The sequence below is a fragment of the Dromiciops gliroides genome, chromosome 4 (assembly GCF_019393635.1).
Source record: "Dromiciops gliroides isolate mDroGli1 chromosome 4, mDroGli1.pri, whole genome shotgun sequence".
NCBI lineage: Eukaryota > Metazoa > Chordata > Mammalia > Microbiotheria > Microbiotheriidae > Dromiciops > Dromiciops gliroides.
This window is the reverse complement of record NC_057864.1, coordinates 452,834,558-452,849,185: the sequence shown is the minus strand read 5'-3', so window position 1 is coordinate 452,849,185 and position 14,628 is coordinate 452,834,558. Positions and strand designations below refer to the sequence as shown.

General features: G+C 45.8%; 1 protein-coding gene across 12 annotated transcripts in view; it reads left to right on the top strand.

Moving 5' to 3' along the window:
- POGZ (pogo transposable element derived with ZNF domain) overlaps window positions 1-14,339 on the top strand; it is a 62,569-nt gene extending 48,230 nt beyond the window's left edge. For 7 of the 12 annotated variants that reach the window (XM_044005488.1, XM_044005489.1, XM_044005490.1 and 4 more), the window contains 14 exons: window positions 325-615; window positions 697-918; window positions 1,435-1,541; window positions 4,157-4,494; window positions 4,786-4,940; window positions 7,563-7,663; window positions 8,140-8,286; window positions 9,383-9,517; window positions 9,656-9,828; window positions 9,993-10,133; window positions 10,406-10,465; window positions 10,613-10,725; window positions 11,004-11,028; window positions 11,140-14,339. In XM_044005488.1, coding sequence (XP_043861423.1) covers window positions 325-615; window positions 697-918; window positions 1,435-1,541; window positions 4,157-4,494; window positions 4,786-4,940; window positions 7,563-7,663; window positions 8,140-8,286; window positions 9,383-9,517; window positions 9,656-9,828; window positions 9,993-10,133; window positions 10,406-10,465; window positions 10,613-10,725; window positions 11,004-11,028; window positions 11,140-12,793 — 3,662 coding nt within the window. In that variant the 3' untranslated portion in view covers window positions 12,794-14,339. The remainder of the gene's footprint in view (window positions 1-324; window positions 616-696; window positions 919-1,434; window positions 1,542-4,156; window positions 4,495-4,785; window positions 4,941-7,562; window positions 7,664-8,139; window positions 8,287-9,382; window positions 9,518-9,655; window positions 9,829-9,992; window positions 10,134-10,405; window positions 10,466-10,612; window positions 10,726-11,003; window positions 11,029-11,139) is intronic. The other 5 variants (XM_044005493.1, XM_044005486.1, XM_044005495.1 and 2 more) reach the window with 3 other exon arrangements.
- The last annotated feature ends 289 nt before the right edge of the window (window positions 14,340-14,628 follow it).

Genomic DNA, 14,628 nt, shown 5'->3' with positions numbered 1-14,628 from the left:
ACACCTTCTGTTACTGTATTTTACAGGCTACCCTAGTAGGCCAAATAGGCTTCTATTTGGATATGGTTGGCAGAAAGGCTCCTTTAGTAATCTGAGTGAAAAGCTCTCTTCCCAAGACCAAGTTTGACATTGCTCTCTGCTCTCTCATGACTTCTCCCTCAAAATCAAACTATTCCTGTTTGTGTGCCTGGTTTAATGCTTCTTATCAGAAGAGCTGCTGCCTTATCCCCATATATCCCAGTATTTCCAAGCAGTCAGGGAAGTGGTACCATGCTTGGGTTAATTGACTGAAATTTGCAATTTCTCTCTTTCTCTTTTCTGAAGCTCCAGGTACCCAGTTTGTTAAACCAACTGTTGGAGTTCCTCAAGTGTTCTCTCAGATGACACAGGTGAGGCCAGGCTCCACGATGCCTGTGAGGCCCACCACCAACACCTTTACCACGGTCATCCCAGCTACCCTCACCATCCGCAGCACCGTCCCGCAGTCCCAGTCTCAGCAGACCAAGTCCACTCCCAGCACCTCAACCACTCCCACTGCCACGCAGCCGACCTCGCTGGGGCAGTTGGCTGTACAGCCACCAGGCCAAGCCAGCCAGGCCCCGAATCCCAAGCTAGGTGAGGCTTGGGAATTGGGGGTGGCCAAGCAGGGATTGGGGTGGGTCAGGAGAACGGATGATTATCATCTGGCAAACCTAGCTCCCTCCTTCCCCTCTCCGCCTGCAGTGAGCATTGCCAGCTTTGTCACTGTCAAGCGACCTGGGGTCACAGGTGAGAATAGCAATGAGGTGGCCAAGCTGGTGAATACCCTCAACACCATCCCTTCCCTGGGCCAGAGCCCTGGGCCAATGGTGGTGTCCAACAACAGCCCTGCCCACAGCTCTCAGAGAACCAGCGGACCTGAGTCATCAGCAATGAAAGGTACATAGCCTGAAAGATCATGAGTCAGTCTAAACATTGATAGAACACCTACTGAGTACAAAGCATTATACTAGGCATAGTGGGGAAGATGAAAAAGAAGATAGGCACAGTGCCTGCCCTCAGGAAGCTTACACTCTGTTGTGGGAGATAGGCCACACATGCGAAAAGTATAAAAGAGTAAGCTATTTAAAAAAAAAAAACTATGCAAGTGCTTTGAGGGGAGGGTTGCTGTAATGGTTAAAGTTAGGTGAATTTAGAGAAGGCTTCATGAAGGTTGTTAAACACAATTTTGAAAGTTGAATTTGGTGAGTAGAGGTGCTAACAAACATCAGCATGAGATCAGTGTAGAGGAACAAAGAAAAAGGCAGCAGGAAGGTGCTTTAAACTCACTGGTCCCTGGTCCCTGGTCCCTGGTCCCTGGTCCATGTTCTGATACCCTTCAAAGAAGAACTCTCCTGAGATCAGTGTGCTTAATACTCTCAAATCACTACCCTTTGCTTTTCCTTTCATTTTCAGTGACTTCTCCAATACCAACATTTGACCTCCAGGATGGTGGCCGAAAAGTCTGCCCACGGTGTAATTCCCAGTTCCGTGTCACTGAAGCTCTGAGAGGCCACATGTGTGTAAGTGATATTTCTATACTGAGAGCATAGATGGTTTTAAGCAGGGAACTTGGGAGCAAAGACCAAGCAGAGAGAAGAATAAACTCTTTATTTTGTCTTTTGGAGAGGGAGATAAACATATCACCTCAGATGGATCTATTAGAAGACCCACAAAATACATCAAAAAAAGATTGCAGGAAGCCCAAGTCTCAGAGAATATTTCAGTCAAGTCACATTGACTAAATTCTCTTCTCCCTTAGTGCTTAAATTAATGATTTTCTCCAGAGGTGAGTCAGGGCCCCACTTTGTTCAGTTCTGTTTTCTCTTTTAAGGAGAGTGATCTTTCCTCTAGGAAGGCTATCACCCCCAGTGGTGTGCAGGGTTTGGAAGGCCAAGGTAAGTGAGACAGATAGCATCTCAATGCCCTCAATGAGTTCGTGTAATTAGGCCCAGATGAATAGCATCTTGGAATGGTAAAAACACTAGTAGATAGAATTGCTGAGTCAGTGCTCAGTGATTGTGAGGATATCTTAGAAAAGTGAAATGCTGTAGGAGAAGGAGGTTATATGTTCACATTTTCAAAATGAAAAGTTGAATGTGAAAAATAGTTTTGGGTTCCAATTTTTATCCCTCTCCTCCCCTTCCCTGAGGCGGTAAGCAATCAGATATAGGTTATACATGTACAATTATGTAAAACATTACCATATTAGTCATTTTGTATAAGAAAACTTGAATAAAAGAAAAAAATGAAAGTGAAAAATAGCATGCTTCAGTCTGTTCCATTAATACCAGTTCTTTCTTTGGAGGTGGATAGTATGTTTCATCAGTAGTCCTTTGGGATTGTATTAGATCGTTGTATCGTTGAGAATAGTTAAGTCTTTCACAGTTATTCATCAAACAATATTGCTGTCTCTGTACAGTGTTCTCTTGGCAACATTTTATAACACATTCAAAGGTGATTTCCAGATACTTAGGAAAGGAAACAGTGACCATTAAAAGCCATCTTGGCTTCGAGTACTGGTCATTCCATACTAACTTTGTTACAGAGTTTTTTACAGAGTAATTCGATTGGTAGATATTCTAACAATACCTTTTCCATGCTGTTTGTAGATAAGGTGAAATAATACAGGATCCATGAAAATGCATCATATTTGGAACTGGCTGTGAATGGCCTAATTATTGGGTTGGTGTCAAATTAGAAGAAGGTTTCTGGTGTGGTGCTCCAGGAATCTCCCGTTGACCTTGTGGTTCAGTAGTTTGATCAATACCTTGGATGAAGGCATAAGTGCCATACTTCAATTTCCAAATGACAGGAAACTTGATAGGAAAGCTAATACATTGGATGGCAAAGTCAGGGTCCAGAAATGCTCAGCTGACCAGAATAGTGGGCTAAATCAAATTATACGAAACTTAATAGGGATGAATAGGAAATTCTGCACCTGGATTCAAAAAAGAAACTTTAAAATGGGGGGGAGGGGCGGTGGGGATGGGACTGTTGGCTAGATAATAGCTTCTGTGATGAAGATACAAGGAGTTTAATGGACCACAAGGTTAATCAGCATGACTCAATGATGCTGACATAGCATCCAGAAAAGCTCCGTTAAGAGGCCTGGTGTGATCAGGCTGCACCCAGAATACCATTTCATTCCGGGCAGATAAGGGCAGTCAGGACGGTGAGAGAACCAGAGAACTTGCCACACAAAGAATAGCTGGGTGCACGACTTAGAGGGGCAGTGATAGGCATCTTTCAAGCATTGAAAGGGTTTTCGTGGAGTGGACTTGACCTACCCCACAGGGTGGACGTGGAATCTGTGCCTAGAGGTTACTAAGAGTCGGCTTTTGAGATTGAGCACCCCAAACTTGCTAACCACCAGAATGCTCCAAGAGCAGAAAGGGCTGCTTTGAGAGGGAAGAGATTCCCCTTCACTGGGGATCTTTAAGCTGAAGCCAAATGATCACTTGCTGGGGGCTTTGTAGGAGGGATTCCTGACTAAATTGGGCTTAGACTCATTAATAACCTCAGAGCCTCCTCCTGCTCTTAGATTCTCTGCTTTGTTTATGCCAGGAAAGGTTGAAGCCAGGAAGTGCTGCATTGAGGAGTTATGGCACCAAAAACTCTTAGGGAAGGGTAAAGTATGATGATAATAATAATAATAATAATAATAGTAATAATAATAAGCCATTTGTATAGCACTTAAAAGCTTAAAAAGCACTTTACTCACAACTTTCCTGTGAGGCAGATGGTACAGGTATTACGCTCCCCATCTTCTAGATCGGGAAGCTGAGGCTCAGAGAGATTAGTTGTATAATTACAAACAAGTCATGGTGTCAGACCCAGTACCCCAAGCCCATTTCTCCCAACTCTGAGGGTAGTGCTCATCCTACCCTGCCTCTCATGTCTGAAGGAGGGATCAGAGAGACATGTGTAATGGGCAAGTCGGGGAGGGGGGAGGGGAAGGGGCATTTGGAGAGAGCATATGCAGAAGGAAGAGAAATTGAGCTATGAGAGCCGATGGGTGTCCCCTAAAACTATTAAAACTAACTGGAGTTTGTGAGATTTGGGCTGAAATCTGAGCTGCTTTGCTCCATCTCATTCTGAACCTAACCACAAACAATTGGTGTCATTATCTCCATAGTACTGCTGCCCAGACTTGGTTGATTTCCTGAAGAAAGGAAAGCCTCTTGATTCAGAGCCTAATATCCCATCAGCAACAAAGCCACCATCCCCAGAGAAGACTGCTCCCATGCCCTCGACACCCTCTTCTACACCTGCTCCTACCCTGTCACCACCCGCCAAGGTCCCTGAACCCATGGAGAATTCGGGTGATGTCACCCAGAGCAAGCTCATCATGTTAGTGGATGACTTCTATTATGGACGGGACAGTGGCAAAGTGAGCCAGCTCCTCAACTTTCCTAAGGTTCCCACATCCTTTCGATGCCCACACTGCACAAAAAGGCTTAAAAACAATATCCGGTAAGTTCATATTGCCTTTTATATTTCAGAGTAACTAATTGTTTATCTTTGCTGAGTCCATAAGGACTAGGTAGAACTTGGAACAGGAAAGCTGAGGCTCTCTCTCCATCAGCAGAAACTTCCTGGGAGAGAGAGGGAGACCAGTGAATCTCCTTCCATAGACATCTTTCCACAATGTGGGAAAGATTCTGTCCTGTGAATGAGGAGGACAGGAGGGCAGCTCTTGGATCCCTGACCCTGCTTCTGGGGCTTGTGATGTTACCTAGTCTTCCTCTTGGTGCTTCCCTGCAGATTCATGAACCATATGAAGCACCACGTGGAACTGGACCAGCAGAACGGCGAGGTGGACGTCCATACTATCTGCCAGCACTGCTACCGCCAGTTTTCCACTCCCTTCCAGCTCCAGTGCCACCTGGAAAACGTTCACAGTCCCTATGAGTCGACCAGTGAGTATAAGAGGTGCCTGAAGGCCATTGGACAACTGTCATCACATGAATATGTAGGTGGGGGTCACCAAAGAAGGAGGGTGTGTTTGTTTCAATTTTTATTCAGAATCTTCATTTACAGCCTTCATTGTTGTTGGATTAATCTTCATGCCTTGGAGTATGACACCCTAAATGATTTAGGGACTTGGGGAGAAAAATGTGTGTAAGATAATCTTTTTTCACCCAGGTGGTAGAGGAGGCATTTAGTTATTTTGCTTCATTACTCTTGATTTAATCTTTCTGCGAGCTTTGGGTTTCCACCAAGGCGAGTAATTATTTCGAGTTTTGTGAAGCCACAAAGGAAACATAGGGGCTTTGACCTCAAAGAGTATTTAATCTTGTCAAAAGAGAATGTTTATCTGTGTGAAATAATTAGAAGATTCTGTAGATGCTGAGAAAACAGTTTCCTTTCTTCAGTATTAAACAGTATGTTTACATTCCAAATTATGTGGCACAAATCATTTTCAGAGAAGGGAGAAATCAATGTGGGTTAGAGCCAGCAGGTAAAAGGTTTCAAAAAGTGGGAACTGAGGTCATGATTTGAACAGGGGAAAAGTAAGGGGAAGAGCATTCCAAGTTAGGGAAATCAGAGCATGAGGGGGAAAAAAGGTGCAGAGATAAGGATGAAGAATCATGTAGGAGAGGGGCAGCTAGGTAGCACAGTGGATAGAGAACCGGCCCTGGAGTCAGGAATACCTGAGTTCAAATCTGGCCTTAGACACTTAATACTTACTAGCTGTGTGACCCTGGGCAAGTTACTTAACCCCAATTGCCTAACTTAAAAAAAAAAAAAAGAATCATGTAGGAGAGAAAGGGAGAACTACCATCCTTAGAGTAATCACACCTCTCCAGTGCCTGCACTCTCTGTGGATACTAGACACTTAATTAAACTGCTTGTCAAATGAAGGGATCAGGGTTGCAAAGTGTAGAGCAGTCCAAGCACTATTTTGAAGAATTTAAATCTGATCTTGTAAATCAAGGGCTGCCAACCTGTCCAAGGGAAGGAAAGAGAATTCACCAGGACTGACTAAGGAAGTCCATCTGGACAGTGTCCAGAAGAGACAAGGAGTATTTTACTTACTTAAAACTGTTAATGCTTCATTTCTTACACAGAATTGATACATGTTTTACATTATTTGTAGTAAAATTAGTTTAAATTTTTTAACAGGATTTTTGCTTTATTGAAAATAGCATAGAAGAAAACTATAAATGGATGCGTTTCTTCTGAGCAACCTGCCATTCTTGTTTTTTGGTTTAGTCAAGTGAACAAATATTTATTAAGTACCTACTATGTGCTGGTACTCTGCTGAGCACTGGGGACACAAAGAAAATTTAAAAACAGTCCCTGCCCTCAAAGAGCTCCCAATTTATTGGGGAGGACAACATGCAAACATCTATGTACAAAACATATATATACAGGATAAACTGGAGATAATAACAGAGGAAGAAGGAAATATATGTTTTATTTAATGCCTGTTATGTGCCAGGCACTGTGCTAAACATTTTACAATTATTAACTCATGTGTTCCTCACAGCAACCTTGGGAGGTAGGTGCTATTATTATCTTCAATTTACAATTGAAGAAACTGAGGCAAACAGAGTTTGAGTGATTTGCTCAGGGTCACACAAGCTAGTAAGTGTCTGAGGCTGGATTTGAACTCAGGTCTTCCCAAATCCATGCCCAAGTGTGCTTTATCCATCATGTCACCTAGTTGCCTCTAGAAAGAGGGAAGGCACTTAGTTTAAGAGGTGCTAGGAAAGGCTTCTTTCAGAAAGTAGGACTTCAGTTGAGAGGGAAAAGAGAAGAGGACCCAGCACAGGGTTGACGCACTACTGGAGTTCGAGAGAGGTTAGGGCCATATATAAATAGAGCTCAGAATTGTTTTCATAAAGGTGTTGCTTGAATCCATGGCAGCTGATGAGCTCGATAGCCAGGAGAAATCTAATGGAGGGAGAAAAGAAAGTCGAGGACAGAGTCCTGGAGTTCACCCATGGTTAGATGAAGATCTAATTGAGGAGACTGAAAAGGCATAATCAGGAAGGACAGAACCAAAAGAGAGAGCAGTGTCATGGAACCCTAGGGAGGAAAGAGCATCCAGGGGAGGAGGGTGACAGGCAGTGCCAGAGGGGCTTCCAAGAGCACCCGGGGCATGAGGATGGAGAGCAGACCTTGGGAGGCAATCGTGGTCAGGTCAGCTGGACAAGGTAGTGGGGAGCCAGACTGCACAGACTTAGAGGGGAGTAAGAAGAAAGCAGAGGCCATCACATGTTTTTTATAGAGAGATATCAGTAATCTGAGACGTGTATTCAGTTAAAAGTTTGTCTTTTTCATTTATCAACAACAGTTTATCTGAACCTGGTTTTTCTCAATTCCAAGGCCGTGCCCCTGGCCATTGTACCCTGCTGCTTCTCACTTCTACTTAGTCTCACTATGGTCATGATGATGATTTTCCCCCTAAGGGGGAAACACACTAAGGGCTTGATAAAAGTTAACATGAATTTCTGTGAAGGTGCCATGAGAGAAGATGATGACGAGTTTGAAGATTGTTGGCTTGACCTCTTGATTCCTACCCCTCCCCACAGCTAAGTGCAAGATTTGTGAGTGGGCATTTGAGAGTGAGCCCTTGTTCCTCCAGCACATGAAGGACACCCACAAGCCTGGGGAGATGCCTTATGTTTGCCAGGTATCACTTTAATTTCCAACTCCTCCCTCACTGGCTCTCCAGAGACATGCCAGTCAGCAGGCCTGCACTGTGCTCAGGGCCTGGGGTGGGGTGGCAGTCACACATCATTAAAGCATGTATTGAATGGTATGTGTAAGGGGCCAATTGTCATTTCCAAAACCTACCCCCTTTAGAAGACTCACACCCAGGAGGGAAATTTGTGTGTTGTCTTCTGGTCCAGAATATTGACTTCTGCCTCACCTCCACCCTGTTTAATCTCTGTCTGCCAGCCTAGGACACCCACAGAGAGTTTTTCAAACCTAGCTCTATTTGTCTACAGGTGTAACAATAACTGGGGTTTCTATACCTTCAAGAGAGCAGCCTCTTTTCCCAGCATGATTATGTTTTATCTGTATTGGGACAGGGCTTGGCTGCCTTTCCTGGCCATGGCCTGGCCACCTAACCCTGACTTCCCACCCTGTCCCCGCCGTGCTTAGGTGTGTCAGTACCGCTCTTCACTGTACTCAGAGGTGGATGGTCATTTTCGCATGATCCATGAGGACACCCGGCATCTGCTCTGCCCATACTGTCTGAAGGTCTTCAAAAATGGCAATGCATTCCAGCAACATTTCATGAGGCACCAGGTAACTTCCCCTTGCTTCTCATTCATAGCTTACCAATGCTGAAGCTAAAGTTTGGCCAGGCAGACAGTTTGCTATTCATCTTGGTCACTTAAAACAAAGATATAGCAACCCTATATTCACTTTCTTGATTTGATTTCACCTGGGTCTTTTGACCTTACAGAAGAGGCAAAACAAGGGCTCCCAGAAATGATTATTGCTAACCTAACTTGAACATTCCAGACCAGGGCCCATCACACATGATTGCAGGGAAAGCTCTCAGCATTGATGTGATGAGGCAGCCAGTGGAGCCATAGTGCACAGAGTGCTGGGCATGGAGTCAGGAAGTCCTGAGTTCAAATCCAGCCCCAGACACTTAATAGCTGTGTGACCCTGGGCAAGTCGCTTGACCTCTGTTTGCCTCAGTTTCCTCAACTGTAAAATGGGGACAATAGTAGCACCTCCCTGGCAGGGTTGTTGTGAGGATCAAATGTGATAATATATATAAAGAGCTTAGTATCGTGCCTGGCACACTGTAGGTGCTGTATAAATGCTTATCCCTTTCCCTTTCCCTTTCTCCTTTCCTTCCCTTTCTCAGATGCACTTCAACAGTAGGAGCCCTCTCTTTGTCAGAATCAAATAAGATCAATCAATCAATCATCAAGCATGTACTAAGAGCCTTCTAGGTGCCAGGCCCTTTGCTAGTCACTGGGAATACAAATACAGTGAAGGAAAAAAATCCCTCCTCAAAGGGACCTTTCAGGTGATCCTATACAATTTGTCCAGGAATAGATGATCTTCTCATTGTTAAGATAGAGAGATTGAGGTGTTGAGTGATTTGCCTAATACTGGCAAATCAGGAAGAACTGAGAGGCTGCCTTAAAGCTTCATGTCCAGCCTCTTGAAGAGCAGCTGGTGCTGTCCTTGGGGGCCTTTCCTTTTTCCCTCATAAACAGAATTCCCAACCAAAGTAAGTGGGTGTGAAGTGTCTGTTGGCTTTTGACCTGCCCTCTCTCTACTCAGGAAATGACTCTTAGAAGCTTGGGCCCTTCAGGGTTTGTTATTGCTTTGGGGGTTTTTCGTTTTGTTTTTTTTTTTTTTAATGTCTCTCATTCCTCAGAAGAAGAGTGTCTATCACTGTAATAAATGCCGGCTGCAGTTTCTGTTTGCCAAGGACAAAATAGAGCACAAACTTCAGCATCACAAAACCTTCCGCAAGCCCAAGCAGCTGGAAGGCCTGAAGCCAGGCACCAAGGTAAGGGGCTAGGGCTGCTGGGAGATGCAGAGCAGGTCAGGAGGAGAGAGGGTCAGCCTCTTAACACTTCATCCTCCTTCCCTGCTGAAGACCAAGGTTCAGCCTGTCTAAATGTGCCTTCTTTCTACCCATTTTCAGGTGACCATCCGGGCATCCAGAGGACAGCCACGAACAGTGCCTGTCTCCTCCAATGACGCACCACCTAATGCCTTGCAGGAGGCAGCCCCCATGACTACCCCAGCAGACCCTCTTCCCATCTTCCTTTATCCCCCTGTCCAGCGAGGCATCCAGAAGAAAGCCGTCAGGAAAATGTCAGCGCCTTCCACTAAGTGCTGGGCCTCTGGGGGCTGGTTGGGGAGAATGCTTGCCAGCCACTGAGGCAGTTTGGTAGCCTCTCTGCAGGCTCCTAAGGGATCCCCTGTAGCACGAAAGAGATTCACCTCGCACTAATGAGATTCTCCCTTTCTCTTAGCAGGAGTGTCATGGGCCGGCAAACGTGCCTGGAATGCAGCTTTGAGATTCCTGATTTCCCCAATCACTTCCCTACCTATGTACACTGCTCCCTGTGTCGCTATAGCACCTGCTGCTCCAGAGCATATGCCAACCACATGATCAAGTAGGCCATGTGACCAGACACCAAGCCCCTGATACCCCTTTAGCACCCTGAGCTCTTCAGAATCTATTCCCTCCCTCCCTGCCTGCACGAGGCCTCAGGCCTTCCTCCTAAACTTACTGTCCCTTCAGTGTCTAACCTGGTAGGAAAAAAGGGATTGGGAAAGTGACTGGAGCCAGGAAGGGTGGATGCGGCATCTTCACTCTTGGGACCACTGAGAATAGCAGCCACTATCTCTTGTTGGGTGGGTTAACGTCAGTTTTCTTTTGTCTCAGCAATCACGTTCCTCGGAAGAGCCCCAAGTACTTGGCTTTGTTCAAGAACTCTACTGTCAGGTAAAAGCAAGCACGATGTGTCTGTCATTATAAGATGCTTTATTTTCTTGGGGGTATGTTAGGTATGGGGGGGGGTGGAGAATAAGAAAAGAGAAGCTTGTTTCTCAAACATCTCTGTTTGCCCTCATGTTTTTAATTCGGCCTCAGTGGGATCAAACTGGCCTGCACTTCTTGCGTCTTTGTTACTTCTGTGGGAGATGCCATGGCTAAACATCTGGTTTTCAACCCATCACATCAGTCCAGCAACATCCTACCACGAGGTGAGCTGTGGGGGACGGAGGGATAACAGGAAAGGGGGTGGGTCAGGAATTTGTTTTGAGGAGGAAAAGATCAGACAGAATGGTGAACTCCTGCTGAGAAAGCAGCAGCATTTCTAGCTGGCCTCACTTGTCCCCTTTTCAGTTTCTTTCTGGGGTTTACGACAACGTTAGATCAGGGAATATTGTCTTTGTATGTATGTTTAACGCTAAACTGATCATGGATCGGGGGAGAGTTCTGTTCCTAATTGAACTGTCTTCTTTGCCTTCCCATTCTGCAGGACTGACTTGGATATCCCACTCCAGGTAACCAAGTTCCTTCTGGATGCCTTTGTTTCAGTGTTGAGTATTTTGGCTCTTTCTCCCCTATTTCTTCTATTATTCAAAAGAGACTCTTTTTATTCTTTTTTCTTCCAGGCATGGCCAGGCCCATGACCGGGGCATGAAGAATACCTACCCTTCTGCTTTCCCCCACAACAAAGTTGCCACTGTGAAATCGGGGGGTGCCCTCTCTGAGTGTGGGGAGCCACCCGTACCCCAGGCCCAGCTGCGCTCGGCACCATCTCCAGTTCTATCCCCTCCATCAGCCCCTAGCTGTCCCCAGATTCCAGGAGCTCCCTCTCTGCATGTGGAGGGGGCCGAGTGCCTGAGTCCTGATGAGCAAGAGGAAGGGGCCCTAGCTCTGTCAGAAACCGAGCCAGCAGCAGCTGGGGGCTTCAGCGGAGCTGGCAAGAAGGAACAGCTGTCAGTCAAGAAGCTGCGAGTGGTACTGTTTGCCTTATGCTGCAACACCGAGCAGGCAGCCGAGCATTTCCGCAACCCACAACGACGTATTCGGCGTTGGCTGAGGCGTTTCCAGGCCTCCCAAGGAGAGAATCTGGAGGGCAAGTATCTGAGCTTAGAAGCTGAGGAGAAGTTGGCCGAATGGGTCCTGACACAGCGGGAACAGCAGCTTCCTGTCAATGAAGAAACACTTTTCCAGAAGGCCACCAAAATTGGGCGTTCATTGGAGGGCGGTTTCAAGATCTCCTATGAGTGGGCAGTGAGGTTCATGCTTCGGCACCACCTGACCCCTCATGCCCGGCGGGCGGTGGCTCATACTCTACCCAAGGAAGTGGCAGAAAACGCTGGGCTCTTCATAGAATTTGTACAGCGGCAGATCCATACTCAGGATCTGCCTCTTTCTATGATCGTGGCCATTGATGAGATCTCCCTGTTTCTGGATGCTGAGGTGCTGAGTAGTGATGATCGGAAGGAGAATGCCCTGCAGACAGTGGGCACAGGGGAGCCGTGGTGTGATGTTGTGTTGTCCATCCTGGCTGATGGCTCTGTCCTTCCTACTCTAGTCTTCTATAGGGGGCAGGTGGAGCAGCCCACCAATGTACCGGAGTCTATCCTGTTGGAGGCCAAAGAGAGTGGCTACAGCGATGACGAGATCATGGAGCTGTGGTCATCACGAGTATGGCAGAAGCACACGGCGTGCCAGCGCAGCAAGGGCATGCTGGTGATGGACTGCCATCGCACCCACCTGTCCGAGGAGGTGTTGTCTCTGCTCAGCTCCCACAGCACCCTGCCGGCCGTGGTGCCTGCGGGTTGTAGCTCCAAGATCCAGCCTTTGGATGTGTGTATCAAAAGGACTGTCAAGAACTTCATACACAAGAAATGGAAAGAACAGGCCCGTGAAATGGCAGATGGCACGTGTGATTCGGACATCCTCCTGCAGCTGGTGCTTTGTTGGCTGGCAGAGGTGCTGGAGGTCATTGGGGACTGCCCAGAGCTAGTCCAGCAGTCCTTCTTAGTGGCCAGTGTCTTGCCTGGCCCTGACGGCACTGCTAACTCACCTACACGTAACGCTGACATGCAGGAGGAGCTGATCGCCTCCCTGGAGGAGCAGCTGAAGCTGAACGGGGAGCAGACTGAGGAGGAGCCTGCGGCCTCCACCCCCCAGTCCAGACCATCCCCTGAAGAGGTGACTGAGCCTGAGAGCCTTCACCAGCTCTTTGAGGGTGAAAGTGAGACAGAATCCTTCTATGGCTTTGAAGAGGCTGACCTGGATTTGATGGAAGTCTGAGGGGTAGAATCCTGGGGAGGACAAGGGGAGTGAGGTACAAGGGGATGGAAACTTTGATTTTTAATTTTCTGCCACCCCCTGATGTTGGTTCATCCTTCCCTTTGAATTAAAGGAAACAGATCATGTCTGAGCGGAGGAGCTGGCCAGAGGCCATTCAGCTTCTGCAGAACACAGGTTTTCATGACTTTTTAAAAAAAAAAAATTAAACCACTGTGTTTGGTATTTTTCCAACGAAACTTAAGAAAAAGGAAAAAAAAATCCATCATGGGTGAATGATTTTTTTTTTTTGGTTTCCCCTCTTACCTCAACTGTATCATCATTCTGTTTTGTGTTGGTTTTTTTTTTCTTTTTATCGTGCGGCTGATGTCTTTGGGCATGATACTATCTAACCATTGTCAATGTGAGACCATTTCTGAAGACGGGAAAGACAAAAATATGTAGCTGACAAACTGGTATATTATATATATATATATAATATGCATATATATAAAAATCTTTTTTTTTCCATTGTGGTCTTAACACTTTTTATAAATAAAAGGGAAAAAGATTAAAAAAAAAAATTACCAAGCTCACTCAGACCTTCCCCCATTCCATCTTTTTTCTCCTTTCCTCCCCAGAGATATTGGTTTCTGCAGTGACCCTAGGTAAAAAATTGTGGCTTTAAAAATGCGTGAAACCGTCTCTAATTATCCATGTTTTTTGGATTTTTAAAAGTAATTTTCATGGAAATAAGCTCTCACTTTTGTTTGTGAATACTTGACTCCCTTTCCCCATTCTTGTCCCTCTGCTCCTTCCCTCTCTCCTGATGAGAGATTTATCTTATGTCTAGAGATGTGGGAGCCTGGAGTAAACAAAGTAACTAAAGGCTGCAGGCACACAATGAGGTGTGGGATCTCCCTCCCCCTCCCCCCTCCCCCCCTCCCCCCCCCCCATGTGCTGGTCTGTATCTGACAGCTCCCTTATGAAGAGGGTCCTGGGGTGGGAAGGAAAAGCCCAAGCCTGCTCAGGAGATTGTGTGCACCATAGAGCCAGGAGGCATAGTCATACAGGCCATGGTTAACCTTAAAAAAACAAAAACTTTTTTAAAAGGTAAAAAAAAAAATGTAGCCAATACCCCTGTTTTTTGTGTGGCTTCCCCACACTTCCCCTAGAACTAGAGAAAACCACCCAACTGGGAGACAAGATAGACTGGGGTGTGCACAGAGACATTGTATCTTTTTATTTTTCACTGCCAGCTTCAAAGAAGAAAAAAAAAGGAAAAAAACCACAATTTTTCTACAGTTTGCATGTTTGAGGGTTTTTTTAAATTGTCTGTACTTAAGGTATAAACTGAAATAAATGCATTTTGACATAACAGCAAAAAGAGGAAAAAAACCACCAGCCCACCTCGCCCACGGCTACACAGTTCTGTTTGTCCATCCTGAGGTTTTTAGCAACTTTCCCTCTGGGGAGCCGAGAGGCAGTGTGCACAGACCTGTAAATGATTCGTCTTTAAAATGTACATAAGTGGAACATTTAATAAAACCAGGGAAAATGGATTTATAAACAGCTTGTTTTTATTCTGGGTATCCTTGTCTTTGGAGTGATGAGCCTGAATTGTCTTTCCTACTTGTGCCCTGCCCTCTTTAAAATAAGAATTTAGCAATACATCATCTTACTGAGTTGCCCTTCCAGAAACAAATCTGTTGTGTGTTAAAGTTAGGTGGAGGTCTGGGTAGCAGAGGCTGGTATTCTATGCTGCCTAGCAGAACATCTTCCTCCTGTTTCCATCACCTTCCCCAACCCCTGTAGACTGTTCCCTGGATTCGGTATTTACTATCTTTTGGGGCACTTAA